General features: G+C 46.0%; 2 protein-coding genes across 2 annotated transcripts in view; one reads left to right on the top strand and one right to left on the bottom strand.

Annotated features, from left to right (window-relative positions):
* Positions 1–11594: 11594 nt before the first annotated feature.
* On the bottom strand, positions 11595–13021 carry LOC122679074 (translation initiation factor IF-2-like). The gene has a single exon (XM_043879338.1). It carries the CDS (start codon positions 13019–13021, stop codon positions 12170–12172), a length of 852 nt encoding a protein of 283 aa, XP_043735273.1. The 3' UTR covers positions 11595–12169.
* Positions 13022–13150: 129 nt separating this feature from the next.
* The window catches only part of EXT1 (exostosin glycosyltransferase 1), a 308571-nt gene continuing 300803 nt past the window's right edge, over positions 13151–20918 (top strand). Inside the window, exon 1 of the mRNA XM_043879337.1 lies at positions 13151–14277. Coding sequence (XP_043735272.1) covers positions 13316–14277 — 962 coding nt within the window. The 5' untranslated portion in view covers positions 13151–13315. The remainder of the gene's footprint in view (positions 14278–20918) is intronic.

A 20918-nucleotide genomic window follows, 5' to 3' on the forward strand; every position in this document is an offset into this window, starting at 1 on the left:
TGGTTTTCTACGCTCATAGTTACCTTCTTGACAGTTTTTGACAGGAGCCTTGAGTGTACTGGTGGTGGTTAGAACGGGCCAGGGTGGAGAAAGGCCCTGTGTAAATGCAATACGTGATCCAGTCAAGGAGTGTGTCCAGGGTTTCCCTCTTCCTCTCCCCTTTCTTCCCTCCCTCCTTCCCTTCCTTCTTCCTTCCATCCCTCCCTTCCTTCTACTATAGGCGTGGTGTTACTCACAGTGTGGTCCTCTACTGCAGCATCATTGTCATCATCACTTGAGAACTTGATAGAAATATAATTTCTTGGGTCCCACCCTGTATTCCCACAGGATGTAATCTCCAAGACTTGGCATAAAGATGTCAACTCCTAGATGAGGATACAGAAAGACATGGGGTTGATCTTGGATATTCTCTGTCACTCACTCACTTACTATGAGGGAAGCCAGCTGCCATATTTTGAACATCCTTTTGGGGGAGGGCCCTGGGGTGAGAAATTAATATCTCAGGTTAACAGCCAGTAGTGACTTAAGGTCCACCAACAGCCACATGAGTGAGCAGAGAACAGGATCTGCCCTAGTCAAGCCTTGAAATAGCATCAGCTCCCCGACACCCTGATTAGAGGAGCCTTTGAAAGTCTCTAAGCCAGAGAACCTGATTAAGCTGAGCCCAGACTGCTGATTCACAGAAACTGGAGATGATAAATGTTTGTTGTTATAAGACTCTAATCTTGGGGTAATTTGTTACACAGCAATAGAAAACTAATAGGACTATTGAATTTAAAACTCTGCAAGTGGGGCTCTGGAATGAGTATTTTGACATATTTTCCAGGTGACGTTCACACAAGGTAGTTTGAGAAGCACTGCAAGTGACTAAGGGTAGAGGCTTTGGAGCCAGACTACTTGGATTCAAATCCTAGCTCAACTCCATCCTGGCTGTAAGAGCTTGAGCGGCTTACTTAACCTCTCTGTGTCTTCATTTCTTCTGTAAACTGTTACTAACGATAGTATATACCTTTAGGTGGTGTAAAGAGGATTAGTTGAATTAATATATTTAGAGCACTTAGTACATTGCCTGGCAACATCGAGTACAATACATTTAGTGGTGACTCATCACTCAACAAATATTTATAAGGCACCAACCAAGGGTGAGGCGTTGTGCTAGATGTTGGAGTTACGAAGATGAATAAGACATAGGTTCACTTTTCCTGGGACTGTTGTTCCAGGAGATGGGCATAGAAAAAAATAAACACAATGTAAAGTTAAAAGGCTGAGCTTAGCTTCCCACGTGGTCCAGAAGTTAAGAATCTGCCTTGCAATGGGTGGGACACAGGTTTGATTCCTGATCTGGGAACATCCTACATGCTATGGAGCAACTAAGTCTGCGAGCAACAGCAAAGACCCAGTGCAGCCAAAAATAATTTAAAATAACTAAATAAATTAAAAAAAAATGTTGGGCTTGATTCTGGAGCCCATCAGTGGATGGAGGCATTAAGGAGAAACTTGATAAATGGGTATTTGGAGGGATATGGGCTTGATTGCCCCCAATGCCTTGTCTCAGTTTTTCTGAGTCTCTCCAGTTTCCTTTTTATATGGAAAATTGGCAAACCTATCATCACCAACAGCCTCCTTAGATAGCAGCTGCTTGAATGCAGGGCCTGGTGTCTTATTCATAAGGCTGTAGCCACTCCGTCCTGTTTTCTGCTCCTAATAAGGCAGCCCAGTTCATCTAGCCTTTGGGTGTCAGCATCTGCTCTTCCTTCGCTCTATAAGCTTCCTACCCCACCTCCTTGTAACAGAGGCTCCTACTTACCCTTCATGTCTCTGCTCTCACTGCCTGGTCACTCTGTTTAAATAACGCCTCCGTTTCAAGGCACTTTTCATACCCTGAGCACCACTAGAATCTGGCCCTTGCTTAATTGGTTTATTTATTTGTGATTCTCCCTGAGTAGACTTCATGGTCTCTCCCAGGTAACATTTGGTCTATTGTATTCACATGGCCCATGCCCAGTGCCCTCCCTGGGACATCGTAGGCTTTCAATAAATATTTGTTATTGATGGATAAATGAATGAATGGACATGTCTCTTTGCAGCCACTGTAACACTTCAGCATGATTTGCTGAAATGCCAATCTTAATCACAAAGGGCATTAATTCAAATTCTGGAAGACAGAATTGCTGAAACACCGATTGTGAAACCAAGTCACTCTAATTCTAAGGGGTTTCTGGAGAGTTGGGAAGAGATAGAGAGTAGGAGGCCATTATACTATTTAGCATTTACTAAGCACCTCCCCCTAGGTGCTGGGTGCTCTATTAAATATTTTATATGCATTACTTCGTATACATCTGAAGTAGTTATTATCACTGGGGAGAGCAGAGGGGGAGACTGAGGCTTAGAGCCCGTAATTAACTTGCCTTAAGTCACAGCCAGTGTGATGTGGAAGTATCATGATGGAACTGAGAAGGTCAGGCTCTGAACCTCCTGGGTTTAACCCCTCAACTCTCCTGCCCCCAATGGACTGCAGCTCATTAGGTAACTTCTGCACAGATGGAAGTGTACACAGCTGAGCAGCTATATGACACTGTAACCAGACAGGGAACTATCAGAAAGGTCTCCGATATCCACGAAATGACGGTCCTGCTGGTCATAGACAAAGGTAGGTCATTCATGGGGGCCCTTCTCCTGCACCTGGGGGGGTGTTGTTCAGAAGTCAGGTGGTCAGGACAGCTGCAGAGTGTCCCACCCCCTCCAATTGACGTGAGTGTTCTCACTCTCCAAAACCGGTTTGGTGGTCTCTTCCTAAGCCCCTAAAGTATTAGCATCATCCTCCCCAGGACGGCTTGTAATTTGCAGCCATTGGCAATTCCTGTTGCAAGGGATTCTAAGATCAGACAAGCCAAGGAGCAGGTGACAGGTCAGATCTGAACTTAAGATGGACAAGTTGTCAGGGTGGGAGGGACAGTAACTGAGATGGGGGGCAGTTTTACAAAGCATTGGGGCCTGTCTGCATTGTACCTGGAGCGATCTTTGACCAGGGGTTCCTGTTAACAACAAGCCTCCACAGGCCTCAAAGAATAAGAAAGGAGTCAGGCTTATCCAGTCTTAAACAGGACTAAAGTCTGCATTTTTCCTGTGTGATGAGGAATTATTGGGCCTTCAGTGAGGGCAGGCTCCTTCTTGGGTAGAAGAGAACAGTTAGGAAAAGTGAGAATGTGCTTCTGTGGGCAATTCCCTTCTCAAGGCTTAATTAAAGCCAGAATGTATATTTTTAGTCTGCTTTTGCATTTGTGACATTTAAATATTCAGATTTTCAATGAGACAAAGCCTATGCTGAAATTTACATATAAATATATTGAAATATATTTAAATACGAGTCTTCTTCATACCTTTTTTCTTAATGTTCCCAAGCTGTCTGCACTTCCACAAGGGGATCAGTCTCTGGGAAATGAAGAATAAAGGTGTCTAAAGAGAGAAGTAGCGAGAGATTTGCTGGGAAGTTGATGTACTTGGGTAGACCTAACATTATATATCAGTTCAGTTCAGTCGCTCAGTTGTGTCCAACTCTTTGCGACCCCATGGACTGCAGCACACCAGGCCTCCCTGTCCATGACCAACTCCCAGAGCTTACTCAAACTCGTGTCCATTGAGTCGATGATGCCATCCAACCATCTCATCCTCTCTCATCCCCTTTTCCTCCCACCTTCAATCTTTCCCAGCATCAGCATCTTTTCAAATGAGTCAGTTCTTTGCATCAGGTGGCCAAAATATTGGAGTTTCAGCTTCAGCATCAGTCCTTCCAATGAACACCCAGGACTGATCTCCTTCAGGATGGACTGGTTGGATCTCCCTGCAGTCCAAGGGACTCTCAAGAGTCTTCTCCAACACCACAGTTCAAAAGCATCAATTTTTTGGTGCTCAGCTTTCTTTATAGTCCAACTCTCACATCCATACATGACTGCTGGAAAAACCATAGCTTTAACTAGGCGGACAGTTTACAATTTGAGGAATGATTTTGTTTGTTTAGATTACAACTTTTCAGAGTGACAGTTTATTCAGGCCAGAGGTCAGTCCCCAGCCATGCAGACTGGTAGATGTATGTGTGTATTTATTTTAATCTATTTAGAAAGGCTACAGGCTTCCTGAAACTGGCTTGGAGGCTTCCTCCTCAGACCTCAGGAGTTAAGATTCATAGAAATAGAGCAAATTTGATCAAATAACAACTTGAAGCATCACTCAAATAACTAGCTTTACAGTCCATATTATCACCATGCTAATAACTAGTTACCTATATGTGATACATGGACCACCAACTTTAAATGATTTTGACAGTCATGAACTGCATTTGAATCACTGAAATAGGACTGGATATAATCTAGCCTCCCTCAAGTGAGTTAGCAGGTACTTTTAAGATCCTACAGGGTCTCTCAGTTATCACTGCAGTCATCAATAATTATGCACCAAGGGTAGTATATAAATGCAAGAGGATACACATTTTTTCCAGCTGATAGAAGACAAACTTGATTTCACTGGGTATCAGAAGTTTGTTTTTTTTTTTTTAAGTGAAGGGAATGTTGACAGACTATTGCATAACAAAGAATAGTACGATCTAATGGGGAAAATTGGCTTGAATTGTGGGTGTCTTCCTGATTTCATCACCTTCGATAGTTGACATTTCCATTTCTCATTTTCTCTCAGTTACTCATCTATAAATGGATGTTCAAATGTTAATAGGGACCCAAACAAATTTAGCAACTTCCTGCTCTGGTAAATTATACTATGGAGCCAGTTTTATTGTGATTCTTTCTTCCCATGTCTGTTTCTCCTCCTGGAGTTTGGGCTGTGTGGTGCATGAATTGTTGAAGGAATGAAACAATTCTTTGGGAAGAAGACAGAAGCTACCAAGACAAGCCAGCAGGGTGGAGCTTGTGCCTTCCACCAGGGGTCAGTAAAACTTTCACAAGGCCCCTAGAATGGCATCCAGACTCACGTAAGGATAACTTCTTTGTCACCATTTGTTTCTCAGAAAACACTCACCAACGAGAGGATGTCCTGTCATGGAAAACAGCTGCCAGTTTCAAGTTGTGAAATACACATGGATGACACAGCTAAATATAAATGTGTATGACTTGGACCATGTCAAGCACTAGAGTTAAGATCATAGAGGAAATTCTCAATTTAAATGTGCAGTTTTGATAAACACTAAGACAGACTATCTTGCCTAATAATCAATCACAGGCTAAGTATCCAGCGACTCGGCTTATTGGCTTGACTCTTGTCATTGTTTCTGTACCATGAAGACGGGACTTAAGTTTCCCTCTCTCCTGGCTTGCCGTCCTGGCTTCCAGTTGTTACTGTAAGGAATAAAGACTTGAGGAAAATGGACCTGAATCTGAGCAAACTCCAGGAGATAGTGAAGGCCAGGGAAGTCTGGCATGCTGTAGTTCGTGGGGTTGCAAAGAGTGAGACACAACTTAGCGACTGAAGAACAATATAGGCTTGACTTCCTGCTTCCATTTTTGCTCTACTGTCAGTGAGAGGGAGCTGTTAAAGATGGAAATCAGATCATGTCACTCCCCTGCTTAAAATCCTCCAGGACTTATCCGTCCCACCGAAAAGAAAAGCCCAGTACTTTGCCCGACCTGCAGCACCAGGGCATGTACAAGTGCCCGCAGCTTCTCTCTCTCCCTCCTGTCCTCTTCCGTGCACTCAGCATACTCCAGAAACAGTAGCCTTTCTGCGGATGCTCTAACTCAGTGGTTCTCAAAGTGTGGTTCCTAAACCAGCAGCATCAGCATCTTCTGTGTAGTGGCTAGAAATGCAAATTCTTGGGCCATACCCAAACTCTACTGAATCATAAGTTCTGAGGCTGGGCCCCAGCGATCTGTGTTTGAACCAGCCTGTCTAGGGATTCTGTTGCCTGCTGAAGTTTGAAAACCTCTGGTGTCACTCCTCAGACTCCTTCTGCCTCAGGACCATGTACCGGTCAGACCCTTTGCGCGGTATGCTCTTCCCAGGGCTCTTTCCTCATCAGCTGGACATCAGCTGAAATGTTAGCACCTCACCAATCATCCTATATTTTATCTTATTTAAAGTCTTTTTTTTTTTAAAGGAGTGTATGCACAATTTTATTTATTTTTTTAGGGAGAGTGTGCACAAGTTTATTTTTCTGTAGTGGTGTTAAATTTTTAAAGTGTTTATTGAATTTGTTACAATATTTTTTCTGTTTTGTGTTTTTTTGGCCATGAGGCATGTGGGATCTTAGCTCCCCAACCAAGTATTGGACCAGCACTCTTTGCATAGGAAGGCAAAGTCTTAACCACTGAACAGCCAGAGAAGTTCCTATTTTATTTTATCTGAGTAAAGTTGATTTACAGTGTTTTGTTAGTTTAAGGTGGACAGCAAAGTGATGCAGTTAAATGTTAGTTGCTCAGTCATGTCTGACCGTTTGTAACCCTGTGGACTGTAACCTGCCAGGCTCCTCTGTCCACGGAGTTCTCCAGGGAAGAATACTGGAGTGGGTTGCCATGCTCTCCTCCAGGGGATCTTCCCGACCAGGGATCAAATCTGCTTCTCCTGCATTGCAGAATCTTGACCGACTGAGCCACCACATATACATATATTCATTCTTTTTTAGATTCTTTTCTCATATAGCTTATCACAGAATATTGAGTAGAGTTCCCTGTGCTATGCAGTAGGTCCCTGTTAGTTATCTATCTTATATATATATAGCAGTGTGTGTTTTCATCCCAAACTTCTGATTTATCCCTCTTAAGCATCTTATTTAAAGTGAGCCTGTTTGCCTCTCTTCATCTTAATCTATGCCATTTAATTACCCTCTGTGTTCTCTGTATAACTATCTCAAATTGTCTTGCTTATTTATTTACTTGTTATTTTATTATCTCTCCCATTAGAAGGAGATCTGACACTCTATTTATTTTTATACTGTGGATTCTGAGTGCCCAGCATAGGGCTTGCACATAAGATGGACTTAATAACAGTTTCTTAAATTAGTGCCTATGAGGTTTTTTTTGTTTGTTTGTTTTTTTGTTTTTTTATTGTCTGTCTTTCAGAAGGAGATCAGTTAGACTCTCTAAAGGAAGCTGCAGTGTTGTGGCCAAGCCTTGTCATGGGGTCAGAAGATGAGGGTCAAATTCTAAATTCTCCACTTGAAAATCAGCTGATATTGGGTAGGTCATTGAACTGGTTTAATGGGTTACAACAAGGAGTGATTTTGTCTCATTCAAGTGTTTAGCGGTGTCTAGAGATGTTTTTGGTGTCAGCTGAGCATGCAAGTGAGAGTGGGCTGTGCTATTGACGCCTAATGGATAGAGGCCAGGGATGTAGCTAAACATCCTATAATGCAAGGACCAGCCCCCTACGTTATGCTCAGGAAAATAGCAACAGTGCCTCGGCTGAGAAAACCTGAACTAGAAAATTAGGATTAACACTCTCTTCCTAACTCATAGGGTCCTGACAATGCTCAAGCAAAATTCTTGTCATGAAATTGTTTTGTAAATGACAAAGGACTGTAGGCAAATACCCTCAGTGTTCGTCACCGCACCTTACACAGAGTAGCTGCTTAATAAATACTGGCTCAAGGAACGAATGGATGAATTGGATGATTCCATGAAATGGATGTTTGAATTGCATGAGCCCCTTCCCAGAATTGAGTTTTTATGTCCTCATTTGCAACACGGGATAAGGATAGTACTTGTGTCCTAAGAACCTTGGGAAGATCGCAGAGACGATGCGTACAAAGCACGTGGCTCGGGATTTGACACATCTTTGTGAGATTGTCCTTGTTTCACCCTTGGCTATTGCCCCCGCCCCCCACCCCGAGAGTTCCCGCTTCCTCCCTCCTAAGTGACTCCCCTCCTCCACTCCCTTGGTTTACACAGCGCTGTCCTGTCTGTTTCAGTGAAAAGGCATCGTCAAGTCCTATTCCGCATTTTTCAGATGAAACACCTGTTATTCAGAAACCACCTGCTCCTGGTTTCCCAGAGTTCCAGAGAAGGGACTGGAACCCAGGCTCCTGTTTCCTGGCTGGGAATCTCTCCACCATGCCTCAACTTTCGCTTGGCTCCTTCTGTTTTCTCACCTCCTACAACCAATCAGCACGTACCCAGCAGAGTTTCCCAACCTTTCTGAGAGTCGGCAGTGCTTACTGTTAGAAACCCCAGCACACACCAACAAAGCATTAAAATGTGCCCACATCAAATAAAATCTGTGTATAACTTTATGAAAATTGGGTTGCCTTGGCAGTCGACAGAAAGTTACATTTTAGAAAATTTAAACACTTATCAATGTAAGTATTTTAGTTTGCTTTTTTACATTTTGAAGTCAATTTTTTCCCCCCTCCAACAGATGTAATTATAGACTCTTGAAAGGCATTTGTGCCTTTGGTGCTTTACACATTACCAAAAAGGTCTTATTTACTTTTTTGTCCATTGGTGAGTTTCCCATCTTCCTTGTTCCTGTTTGCTTATAATAGTCAATGACCATTCCAGAGTCTGGGAAGCATCTGGAAACTGTTGAGTATTTGGTGGGTGATATTTCATGTAGGTAATGCTGTTGACTTGCAAACATGATCCAGTTTGCAAAACCGGTGTCCAGTTTTGTCCAAGAGTGTGACAGTCGAATCTTACATTTGACATATGTGTTGTGGACTGCAAAGGGCTTTCTCATATATTACCCATTTGTACAGTACTTGAGCACAGTCTATATTATGTTACAGTTTCTCTTGATTTTACCAAGAAGAATCCAAAGCTTAGGGAGCAGAAGTGACTGACTTACTCAGAGTTAGAAAGTCAGTGGCAGAACCAAGGTGAGAATTGCTATCTTCTGGGTTTCAAGTGTGCCGTGATGCTTTTGGCCCTGGAAAAATTACTTCTGAAAGAAGAAATTAAGCAAGGATTGAATCACTGGGAATCACTGGGATAGCTTTAGCTTCGTGTGAGTGCACACACGCGTGTGTGAGACTGAAACTGTAGCCCTGAATATTCTTTATTTGCCCTACAGATAGTGGGATCAAATTAATTAATTAGGTCAACAAATACTTATTAGTGATGGACCCTGTTGTAAGTAAGTGCTGGGGATATAGCAGTGAACTAACAGAGCCTCACAGAGCTCACATTCTAGATGCAACAGATAAATGATAAGTTGACAAGACAATATATATTTGTAGTATATGATGTCAATTAGTGTTAGGATAAAAATTAAAACAGTTGAGGGGATAGGAAAACTGTGGTGGGGGCGGGGAGTTGCTGTGTTGTTCAGGCAGGTCAAAGGAGGCTCATTTGTAAAGTGGTCTTGAGAAGAGACTTAAAAGGGAGGAAAGATGTAGCGTGTATACCAGGGACAGACTAGCCCAGATGAACATGTGCAAAGGCCCTGAGACAGGGACATGTTTGGCATGTATGAGAAACCACAAGGAAACCAGCCCAGCTGGAGAAGAGTGAGTAGACTGGGATGGAGGGAGAGAGTTATTGGTAGAAAATAAGGTGAAGAGGGGTCTGGTGAGGAGGGATGGGGGCAGTTAGGGAAGATCCTCCAGGACCTTATAGGGGCTTGTGAAGGCTTTGGCTGGGATTCTGATGTATGGCTTCCTTGAGGGCTCTGACCAGAGGAACGACATGATCTGACATACATTGTGAAAGATTTTTGATGGACTGATTTGCCTTATGTTAAGATATTCCTAGTTTGTAATATTTCCATCTCAGACAGGAGACTCAGACCTGCTTTGAGAGACCACGAGGGACACCTTTCTCTTCAAGCGTGTTCAAATGCTGAGGTGAAGTCGAACTTTAGTAATTGATTCATCATTCAGATCAGTGACTGGGCTCCACCCAAATACCAGAGCTACGTATGGCAGCCTTGGGGTTTGAGGAATGAGTAACACAAGGTTCCTGCACTCAGGAAGCCCCTCTTACAGTGAAGAAATACAAACAGACAAACAAAGGATTTCAACTATTGAGAAGGGCTGGGGAGAAAATAAAACCGAGGGAGACGCAATGATGATGCCATTGTAGAGGGCTACTTTAGATTCCAGTTGGCTTTTGAAATGTGCAACTTGAGCAAAAAGTGTTGCATACATAGAACAATTTATGGTATGGTATCTAGTTTCATTAAAAAATATTATTATTCTGACTTTTTAAGTGAGAAGCTGATATTCCATGAGATTAAACCACATGCCCGAGGCGTTCGTAAATGACATCTGGGGGTCTGAATCCAAATTTTCTCTCATTTTCAGAACCAGAGTTTTCTCACAGTGTACACCACTATGGAATGTGACAGTAGGGCTGGATAACCCTGGAGCGTGGGATGAAGGAATCCATAATGGTTAGGGAAGATGGGAAAAATATATCAAAGCAGAAAGAGACACAAAAGAGCAAGGGCTGTAACTTTCTCCCACTAAGGTCACACAGGATGGCTATCAGGAGATAGAGGAGCTGCAGTCCCCATAGCCTCAGTTCCACTGGGCTGAGAAAATCTGCACCCTAATCTCAACAGAAGGGCCTTTGCCTTGCATGGGTGCTCTCAGCAACCCAGGCTGGGGTGGGCCCCTGGGTCACATGAGGTTTCAATCACTGCATTTATCTGCATCACTGTCATTGTATCTGGAAGATGACTGAGGCCTCATTTCTCTCCCAGGCCTGTCTGATTGTGCAGGGAGTACACGTCAAATCTGGAAAAGCTATCTCATCTTTGGCAGAGGCCAGAGATAGGGCAAGACTTCAGAAAGGTACAGCAACGTCCCACCCAGGCCCCTTTACCCCTTTATTAAAAACAAATCTGAAACAACAAATGTCTAAAATTTTCCACTTGATCATTTCACACTGCTTCGTTTATAATGATGTCCTTTGTCCACACCCGAAGGAGTTTCTTTTTTTTTTTTGCAGCCTTGGGGAAAACTGGGATGTGTCTGTCCCTGGCTCTCAGTCCCTCCCATAATAAACAATCACTAAACAGCTTGCTGCCCTAGGCAACTGTTTGTCGAGTTTGGCCAGGCCCCTGTGACTTAGGCTGGGGAAGAGGGTGGGAGGTGTTCCCAGTAAAGCAGAATTCAGGCTGCAAGGCCAGGGACTTGGCTTTGACCACAAGTACTGTTTGAGAGCACATCTTTGCAGTCTTGGAGGATCTTTAGAGAGACTCTGGATCTTTATCTGATTTGTCCAGTGATGGGCCCCTGAGGGTAGCAGGGGCTTATGGCCGGGGTGTGGGAGGGCTGTTGAAGGAAGGACTAACTTGTACTAATGGTAAAAAAGGTCATCTCCTGCCTCAAGTGTCTCATCTACAGCTGGCCATTCTACCAGTCATCTATTCCTCAGAGACAGCTCCTTAAAAACCATTCCCCCTCCCCGCAAAAGAGAGTAATATCTCTTTCGGTACTGGGAGGAGCTTAAATCAACCGGGTTATTCTCGGCTATTAGAAGCTCTTTCTTTTTTCCACAGTGTGATTGGATCTCTTGGAAGCTTTCTAGAGAATAGACAAAGGGCTTCCGGAAACTAGGAAAGGATGCGCGGAAAGTTACTGGTGATTTGGGATAGGTGAATTAGTGCACAGACAGATATGAAGAATCGAAACGATTCCTTTTTGGTTGTAGCATTTTCTTTTTATTAATGGGGATTGGGGTGGTTCCTTGGGGGTAAGAAAAAAAAGATGGGCAATGTAGGAGACGCCGGAGATAATGGGTTCCATTCCTGGGTTGCGAAGATGCCCTGGAGGAGGGCATGGCAACCTGCTCCAGTATTCTTGCCTAGAGAATCCCGTGGACAGAGGAGCCTGGCGGGTCACAGTCCATGGGGGTGGCAGAGTCGGACACGACTGAAGCGACACAGCAAACATTTAGGGGATAAGGGACCTGTTTAAATGCTTTGTAGAAAGGAAAATTTGGGGCCCTCAGCGGGTGGAAGGTGGGCAGAGAGAGGGCATCCTTCTGGTCAGCGGTCGCTTTCTATGAAGTCTTTTTCTTTTTCCTTTTTCCTCCTGCAGCCCAAGGGCTCGCCCCACTGCTCCACTTTTCGAGCATCCTTCTCCAGGAACCCGAACACTCCCCGCCGCCCGTTCGGGGAGGCGTTCCCGGCAGGCAGCCGAGGAGTAGGAATTCTCGAGGACGACCGGGGCAGCCGGAGCAGCGGGCCGGGGAAGCGCCCGCCGGTCCCTGGTTCCCCAGCCTCAGCGCGCCCGTAGGCGCCTCTGGGAGGCGCTCGTTTCCCGGCGCGGCGGCTGCAGGTGGTGCGGCCCAGGCCGGGGTCCGGATCCCGGCGCGCCGAAGGGCCGCGGGACTCTCTCGGGGCAGCCCCGCGCTCTGCCCGCGGGGGCCGGGCCGAGGCGCCCCGGGGTCCCCGCGCCGCCCGCACCCCCAGCTCCGCGCCGGCGCCTCTGCCGGTGGCCGGGGGTTATGAATGGGCGCAGCGGAAGCACCGCCCCCCCCGGACGTGACGCTTGGCCAATGGCAGCGCGGGCTGCGTGGATGGATGAGGTCAGCGCTGTCGTGTCGGGAATGGAATGTGTAAGTGTAACATTCAGAACCGGGTAACATTCGGCGACCGAACGCGGCGGTCGGCAGCGATCGCGCGGGGGCCTGGGAAGCGCCGCTCGGGGCCGGCACTGCCCGCGGGGAGGACGCGCCGCCGCCGTCACCCAGCGCCGCCGCCGCCGCCTCCAGTCTTCTCCAGCCGGGCCGCCGCGCGTCCCGGGGGCCGGCCCCGCGAGCGCAGGAGTAAACACCGCCGGAGTCTCGGAGCCGCTGCAGAAGGGAATAAAGAGAGATGCAGGGATTTGTGAGGTTACGGCGCCCCAGCTGCAAGATGCACTAGCCGGCTGAACCCGGGGATCGGCTGACTTGTTGGAACCGGAGTGTTCTGCACGGGAGACTGGATGAGTTGAAGTTGCTTTCCAGGGGCTCGTTTTCCACGCTTCCGAGAGGAATCCGAGAGGCAAGGAAATCACTTCGTCTTGCCATTGATTGGGCATTGGGAGCTTTTTTTCCCCCCCCTCTCTTTCTTTTCCACGGTCTTGTTGCATGCAAGAGAATTACAGTCCGCTGCTCGCCCGCCCTGGGTGCGAGATATTCCGCCCCGCTCTCTCCCGTCCATTGTGCAACCCAAAGATGAAAGACCGAAGGGGAGAAAGTTAAAGAAATCGCCCACATGCGCTGGATCAGTCCACGGCTTGGGGAAAGGCATCCAGAGAAGGTGGGAGCGGAGAGTTTGAAGTCTTTACGGGCGGGAAGATGGCGGACTGGAGCTGAAAGTGTTGATTGGGAAACTTGGGTGATTCTTGTGTTTATTTACAATCCTCTTGACCCAGGCAGGACACATGCAGGCCAAAAAACGCTATTTCATCCTGCTCTCAGCTGGCTCTTGTCTTGCCCTTTTGTTTTATTTCGGAGGCTTGCAGTTTAGGGCATCGAGAAGCCACAGCCGGAGAGAAGAGCACAGCGGTCGGAATGGCTTGCACCACCCGAGTCCGGATCATTTCTGGCCCCGCTTCCCGGACGCTCTGCGCCCCTTCGTTCCCTGGGATCAATTGGAAAACGAGGATTCCAGTGTGCACGTTTCGCCCCGGCAGAAGCGAGAGGCCAACTCGAGCATCTACAAAGGCAAGAAGTGCCGCATGGAGTCCTGCTTCGATTTCACCCTTTGCAAGAAAAACGGCTTCAAAGTCTACGTCTACCCACAGCAAAAAGGGGAGAAAATCGCCGAAAGTTACCAAAACATTCTAGCGGCCATCGAGGGCTCCAGGTTCTATACCTCGGACCCCAGCCAGGCGTGCCTCTTTGTCCTGAGTCTGGACACTTTAGACCGAGACCAGTTGTCACCTCAGTATGTGCACAATTTGAGATCCAAAGTGCAGAGTCTCCACTTGTGGAACAACGGTAGGAATCATTTAATTTTTAATTTATATTCCGGCACTTGGCCTGACTACACCGAGGACGTGGGGTTTGACATCGGCCAGGCGATGCTGGCTAAAGCCAGCATCAGTACTGAAAACTTCCGACCCAACTTTGATGTTTCTATTCCCCTCTTTTCTAAGGATCATCCCAGGACAGGAGGGGAGAGGGGGTTTTTGAAGTTTAACACTATCCCTCCTCTCAGGAAGTACATGCTGGTCTTCAAGGGGAAGAGGTACCTGACAGGGATAGGGTCAGACACCAGGAATGCCTTATATCACGTCCATAACGGGGAGGACGTAGTGCTGCTCACCACCTGCAAGCATGGCAAAGACTGGCAAAAGCACAAGGATTCTCGCTGTGACCGGGACAACACCGAGTATGAGAAGTAAGTGGCGGCTTCAGCGGGTTAGCCCCGGGCCCTGCCCCCCTGGGTCCAGGCGTGAGGTTGGGGAATGGGGATGGGACGGGGAGCCCCTCCGGTCCTCTTTTTCTTGCTCCAAGCCTGGGACAGAGCAGCGTGGTTCTCTGGTGTGTGGCTCAGAGCTGAGGACCCAGAGTTGGCGCTCCTCGGGCAAACGGAAAAGCCTGGAGCACTTTCTTGGGCCAAGTACGTGACAGTGTCTCCCTCTTGCTTGGAAAACCTTCAGGGTGATGTGTCTTCTATGAAGGGTGTGGGTTTGATCCAAGTTTGGAACCTGCGCTTCACCGGCGGAGCCAGGAGAGTGTTTGTGAGAGGTTATAGGGACCCCAGAGACTGTGAATCCACCCAGTCTAGGGACCTTCCACCCAAGATTGATGCTTTATTTGCGGTTCTCTCGAGGAGGGAGGGGAAGCTGCTTTCCCTGGAATTCTCCCACCCCCCAATTGTCATCTTTCCGTAAACCTTAAATGTGTGTTAGTAGTGGAAGTGCTCTAATTTTAGCTCCTAAACTTTCTGTGCCTGTCTCTTCCCTACTCCCAGATGGCATTGACTTTTATGAAGGGAGACTGTAAGCCGGTTAGGGCCTGTGGTCTTGCATGCACGCATGCATGCATGCATTCATTCATGTGTGCTTGTTGGTATGTATATATCCTGCCTCCCCCCCTGGGAGAAAGCTGTTTGTAAATCTGGGCCTCAGCTCTACTGCTGTAAACTCCAGTTGCTAATTTAGATTTCCTCTTTCCTTTTGTCTTTATCAATTTGCATGTAAATCGGAGACTGTTACTCTCTGAATGGGTGGTAAGATGCCTCCTTACCCTCTGGAGTGAAGCAAGTTTTGTCCAGTTGCTAAGTAACTGAGCTGGAGACTTTGTAGCCTTTCTCACTCTTCCTTTTCCTTCAGGGTGATGGTAACTGACACACTGGGCTTGGGGAGGTCAAAACTAGTTTCCACCAATGGGCTTTAACCTGAGCTTGGAGGGTCCCTTTCCTGGACAATGGGGTGGGAGCTCCAGTTTCTCCACATGTGTCTGGCTTTGAAAGAGTTAGTGAGCTCCTACGGTGCATTTCCACGTTACGCCAGTTAAAAACCAGAGCAGCCTTGTGCTACCCAAGGAAGCAAGGGGAGCCTCTCCGCTGAGTACAAGAGTAACTGGCAGAGGTTGGCGGATTTTGCAATTGATTCATGAAATGCGGAATAGGGGAAACGCTTTGCAGACCTGATTGGAGCAGGAAGGGGCATGGTGGGGAAAGGGCCCTGAAATGAAAGGTTTGATTGTTGTCTGTGGATTTCCTCAGACACTCAGGCCTCTGTTGGAGGGATTGGAAGGGAAGTTCAAGTCCCCCTGTACTTGATCGTAGACAGTAAAGGAGAAGGGATCAAACACTGGGATTCCCCAACTCCCAGCACCTCTTGCCTTTCAAGCATAAGCAAAGCCCGAGGCTGGAGGGTCAATTATGAATCTGAATTGTACCCTGCTTCAGGGGCAGTTACCTGTGAATGTTGGGTGCAGTTGCCCTGGCTTCAGTTTTTCTCACAAAAGAAACAAACTGTGGTTGGTAATGAATGCTTTGTTTACACGACATTTACATTGACCTATTCCTGTGGGTGCTTGTAAGAAAAAAAGGCTCATAGCCTTTGAAGAATTTCTTTGTCTGGTTTATGGTGGAGTAACTCGAGATGAAGTCTTAACCTTTCAGTCTAAAGCAGTCTCACTGAATTTCGTAGAAAGATCATGATGGTCTTCATTCTTCTAAAGGAGCTGGACCTGAGATCTTACCTTAAGAAATTGGAATTGTACATTTATTTGGGAAACACCCTCCATCCAATAAAACAGTCATATCTGCTTTACCCTCCTAGGCCTCAAATGAATATTAAATGTCTACATTCTCTGCTGAAGCGTTTTTCTAGAGATTTTGGCAATGAGGGAAGGAGGGGTTCGTTTTCTAAAAACTTTAATTTTTGCTCATTAAATTTCTCTAATTTTTGACCCCTTTGTGATTGCGCCAAGAAATTTGACACCCATGTCCTTGTTTTGGTTTATGTTTAAGGCCACAAGGGGTCAGGCCCTCAAGATTGAGTCTCCTTTGAAAAGTGGCATTTAGTGAGGAAGGCAAGTTGCCTCTTTCTCCTAAGCAGGGATTTCTTTCACAGCCACTTCTGGATTTTCTTCATTCCTCTTTTGCATACTTTCCAGCGCTAACCTCCTTTCCTGGGATGGGATGGTGCTGTAGAACTTTTGTATTCATTGGCCTGGTTGACCTGGAGTTTTAACTCATTCCTCTCACTGAGTTATCTGGATGCTTTATCATTGAGAAATGGTGTTTGCAAACATGATTGCCTATTGTGTTGACTTTGGAAGATATGAAGATGAAGAATGAGCTCTGATGTGGTGAGACAGGTGAGCACAACCTGTCTTATGCTCTGAAGTAAGCCCAACTACTGTACTTTGCTGTTTATCCTGATGTTTTCTGGAAGTCAGCCGTGCATGTATCAGACACAGAACTCCTCCAATCAAATGCTAATCTCGTTCCAGCATTCTAGAGGAGGATGTTGCAGTTAGGTCTATAGAAGTCATCTAAGTTCGACTTCTCATACTGTCTTATGGTGTGACTTCTGATTCATCATCTTGAACCTTAGTTTATCCTTTGGTGGAATGGGTTTTAGATGGCTTCAGGGCACTCTGTAAGCATTCACTTGATAATGGCTTGTGAAAACAGAATCTGTTTTCATCTACTTCTTTTTTTTTTTATTAGCAAGTGTCTATGAAAATGCTTCAGTTTAATTTGCTGCCACAAGTAACTACATATAACTTTGCTCTAGTATTAGGGGAATGATAATTAGGTTGAAAATTTACAGTCTCATGGCCAAGTTAGGATACCATAGAATATGTACAACTAAAAAAGCTGCTTTTAGTGAAATTTAGCCTTGAGTGACAAATATTTAGTTTCTTTACCTCACCGTCACTTTTGTGAAAAGCAGACATTTATTGCTAAAGGTATAGAAGAGCTACGTGGAATAAAGGGAAAGACTTTTCTCTTGTAATAGAGCAATAGTTGTGACCCAGACGTCTAGGATTATATTAGAACATCCATTTTTATGACACTCATAATTAATTTTCATCAGTTACATATATTCACAGATGTAGATGACGCCGGCTAAAAGAAGTTGATGCGGTGATTACATGATTTGTAATGAGGCTTTAGAGAAATTCTATTTTACATCTTTTGAGCTTCTTATGCATTCTTACAGAATGACCGTATTTTTTGCATGAAGTTCGTAGTTCAGATCCCTTCAGAGGGCATTATTGTGAAACTTCAAATTTGGCTTTCTGAAATAGAAGAAAGAGAAGGAAATGAGAGGTGGCTTCTATCTTTGACCCCTCCGAGGAAAGCGGTGGAGAATATTTTAAGGCGCTCTTCTGGTAATAGGCAGGATTCTGTGCAGGTCTTTTGGACACCTTTTTCCGGTGTTTGTTGAAGCTCACAATCCTGGTATTTTTAAGGGTCCCGAGGTTAAGGGATCATTCAGCTTTCAAACATCCTCCTTTTACTGATGTGGAAACTAAGGGATAGACTGATGGATTTGCTTAAGGTCAGAAAACTGGTTCGTGGCAGGGGTAGTCCTAGAAAGTAAATCTTTTTCTGACTTTCTCTCCCTTGACCTGCAATATTCTATCTTTAATTACAGACACACTTGAAAGGTCTCCAGCCACTGAAAGGTCCTTGTTGATGGTGTTTCTTATAGGATTTCTCTTGGACTCATTTGGGAAGCTGATAAAGACTTTGGACAAGCTTTGTGAGAAGAAAAAAAAAGAAAGCACATACATGCATAATTTGTCATCTAGTTTTAGGGGTGATGCATAGCCACGACTAAAGGGCATTGTCAGACTTGAGAACTTTTGCTCTCGGGGGGCTTGCATATTTCTTTCCATTGCCAACTAAGTTGGAGGTCCCTGGAGCTGTTGTGTCTGAGTAGGAGTTGTGGGCACCTTTCAGTTTGGCCTCAAGGAATTAATTCCCTGAATGAGAAGCTGAATTCAGATGCATTTATGGCAAGCACAAAATGTGTACAAGTAAATGATGTGTTTCCTCCCCCTTTTCCCAAACTATGTTCCTAGACACCTGAGCATGTTCGCGATCCAGCAGAGAACCTTGGAGGAATGAAAGGTGGAAATTGTGCTTCTCAGGTTTTAAATGTAGAAGCTCCCTTTCCCCCACAGATGTACAGTAGCACCAACACATTTCCAAAATAAACCACAAAAGCACAGTTTTAAAATAAAGCTAAGGCCAGCCCTAGGCTAATCTTGAAGTTGGCAGTTGTGTCTTCTTGAACTGAGGTTCCAAAACTTTCTCTAACACTCCTCCCCACTCACCTCCCCCCCGCCCCCCGCCCGCCCTTTTCTCAGTTGCTCTGAACTTGCTTTCTGGAGAGAGCCCAAGGACCTCATTTGTGAGGAATCCCTGAAGGTTGGGGTTCCGTGTGCTGCTGCTAAAGACATTGCAGATTGATTGAGTCCAGTTCAACAAATGACAGTTGCCAGTAGAATCCTTGACCTAAGCCTGCAGAGAGGGGCTTGCTAGGAAGGCCCTGCCCGTGAGAGGCCACCGTGGGTCGGCCCCGTGACTGGGACCTCAGCTTTGGATGGCACAGACTTGGCCAAAACGCGTGTTCCCTTCGTCGGAAGGCCTGTGGGTGTGCCTCCCCGGAACCGTGGCAGTGGGACACCTGCTGACCATGACCTTGAGTATGCCAAGGTCACACCAGAGGCTGTGCTTGGTAGGGCCTGGCTCCTCTGCTCACGGGTGTCTCGTCAGGTCGCGTTCCAGGTGAGTAAGCTGAGGCCTGCTCTGGTGAGGTGCATCGTTGTGGGCCGCACAGCCTGTGGGTGCCTGGGTGGGGGCTCCAGCCCAAGCTGTGTGGCTGCTTTCATTTCTCTGAAGCCTGCTGCTCGCTCGTGACTGTCACTTTCCCGCCTCTTCAGAGGAGCCTCTCTGGCTCAGTGGTCACTGGATGCCCCAGACTCTGGAGTGTGTTTGTGTCTGGATATGAACACAGGAGTTCGCGTTTCCTTGAGCTCAACAACCATCTGGTTTTCCTTCAAAGCTCTTCTGTTCAGTGACCGAGCTCCTCTAATGCGTAAGGACCTCCTCACAATTGCATGGCATTTGTCCAGTGCCTGATGTTAGGTTGCCTTTATTAGTGCCTTTAAGCCTTTCAACCAGTGTGAGATCTCCATTTTACAGATAGGAGTGCAGGCCTCGAGAAGGTCAAGTAAGGAGCCACAGTTGCATCTGGTGAGGACATGGCAGTGTTCGAACCAGGCTTCTGAACGCCGAAGACAGTGCTCTTTCCTCTACAGGATGTTACCACCTTAAAGAACCAAACAGAATGTGCACCTGCTCACAGTTGTGTGTCAGTGAGTTTAATGTCATTCCAGTGTTTGTGCATCATATCTCCCCCCCCAGCCCCTGCTACTGCTTTCCTTTCTATACATGTTTTCCAAGGAAAAGTTTGGCTCAGAGATGGGATCAAGATGGCCCCATTTATCAACGTGGCGTGCTGCAGTTCATGCTGTCAAAAAGAGTCAGACACAACTTAGCAACTGAACAGCAAAAACATTGAACTCCTTCAGCTCTTCCGTTCAAGGGGTGTTAATAACTTTGTCTATGTAGATTCTGGCTTTCATTCTGTCCTAGAGCTCGTCCCAGGAAAATGAGGAAGTGAATTGTATGTGAGCTTTGCCCTCACTGATAGCATCTGGCGGGGGGGTTTGCCCTGTACTGGGTGTCATGAACCCATGAGATTGTGCAGGAGTGATCATACGAGGTGTCAGTGAACCTGTGAGATGGTACGGGAGTGATCGTTGCCCCAGGTAAGAAGGTGTGATCCTGTAGAGATGGGAGACCCCCTGGAAGGTTCCACTTCTGGCAGAACGGGCCAAGTTTCTCGAGTATAGCACCCCACTGCTCCCTACCCTCAGGATCCCTATAGAAAAACAGCAGTTAAAAAGTTACGAAAGTTATGCAGAGCCTGAGACCTGGGTTCGATCCCTGAGTTAGGAAGATCCCCCTGGAGAAGGGAATGGCAACCCACTCCAGTATTTTTGCCTAGAGAATGCCATGGACAGAGGAGCCTGGTGGGCTGTGTAACCCATGGGGCCGCAAAGAGCCAGACACGACTGAGTGACTGCCATAATAACAATCAACACTGCAGAGCTTTTGTGGAAAATTAGGCAAATGCAAAAGATATGAATATGAAAATTAAGTTTCTTCTCTAATCCCCACAATAAGAGCTCACCACTATTATTAAACTTCAGAAGTTGGCCTTTTATAACCAACATGTACACCTCTGTGATTATGTCATTCTGTCTCTGTGTATCCAAGTACCTTGTATAGATATGTTAATTACTGCTTAATTAATAGTAAATAATGAATCTGACACATTTTCTTTAAGTGTCTTGTTTGTGCCAGACACATAAGTGTTGGAGCTTGGGGCATCCAGGAGCGAATACAGCAAACTTCCGGCCGGCCTCGTCTGTGGGTTTTATGAAGTCAGAGTCCGACTTTAAATGTATTTTTACATGTTGCTTTTTTCTTAACATTAT

This window comes from Cervus elaphus, chromosome 21 (genome assembly GCF_910594005.1).
Source record: "Cervus elaphus chromosome 21, mCerEla1.1, whole genome shotgun sequence".
NCBI lineage: Eukaryota > Metazoa > Chordata > Mammalia > Artiodactyla > Cervidae > Cervus > Cervus elaphus.

Bases quoted from the DNA above. Each gene is read 5' to 3' on its own strand.
- LOC122679074 (XM_043879338.1), bottom strand. From the start codon at position 13,021: ATGCAACAAGACCGTGGAAAAGAAAGAGAGGGGGGGGAAAAAAAGCTC.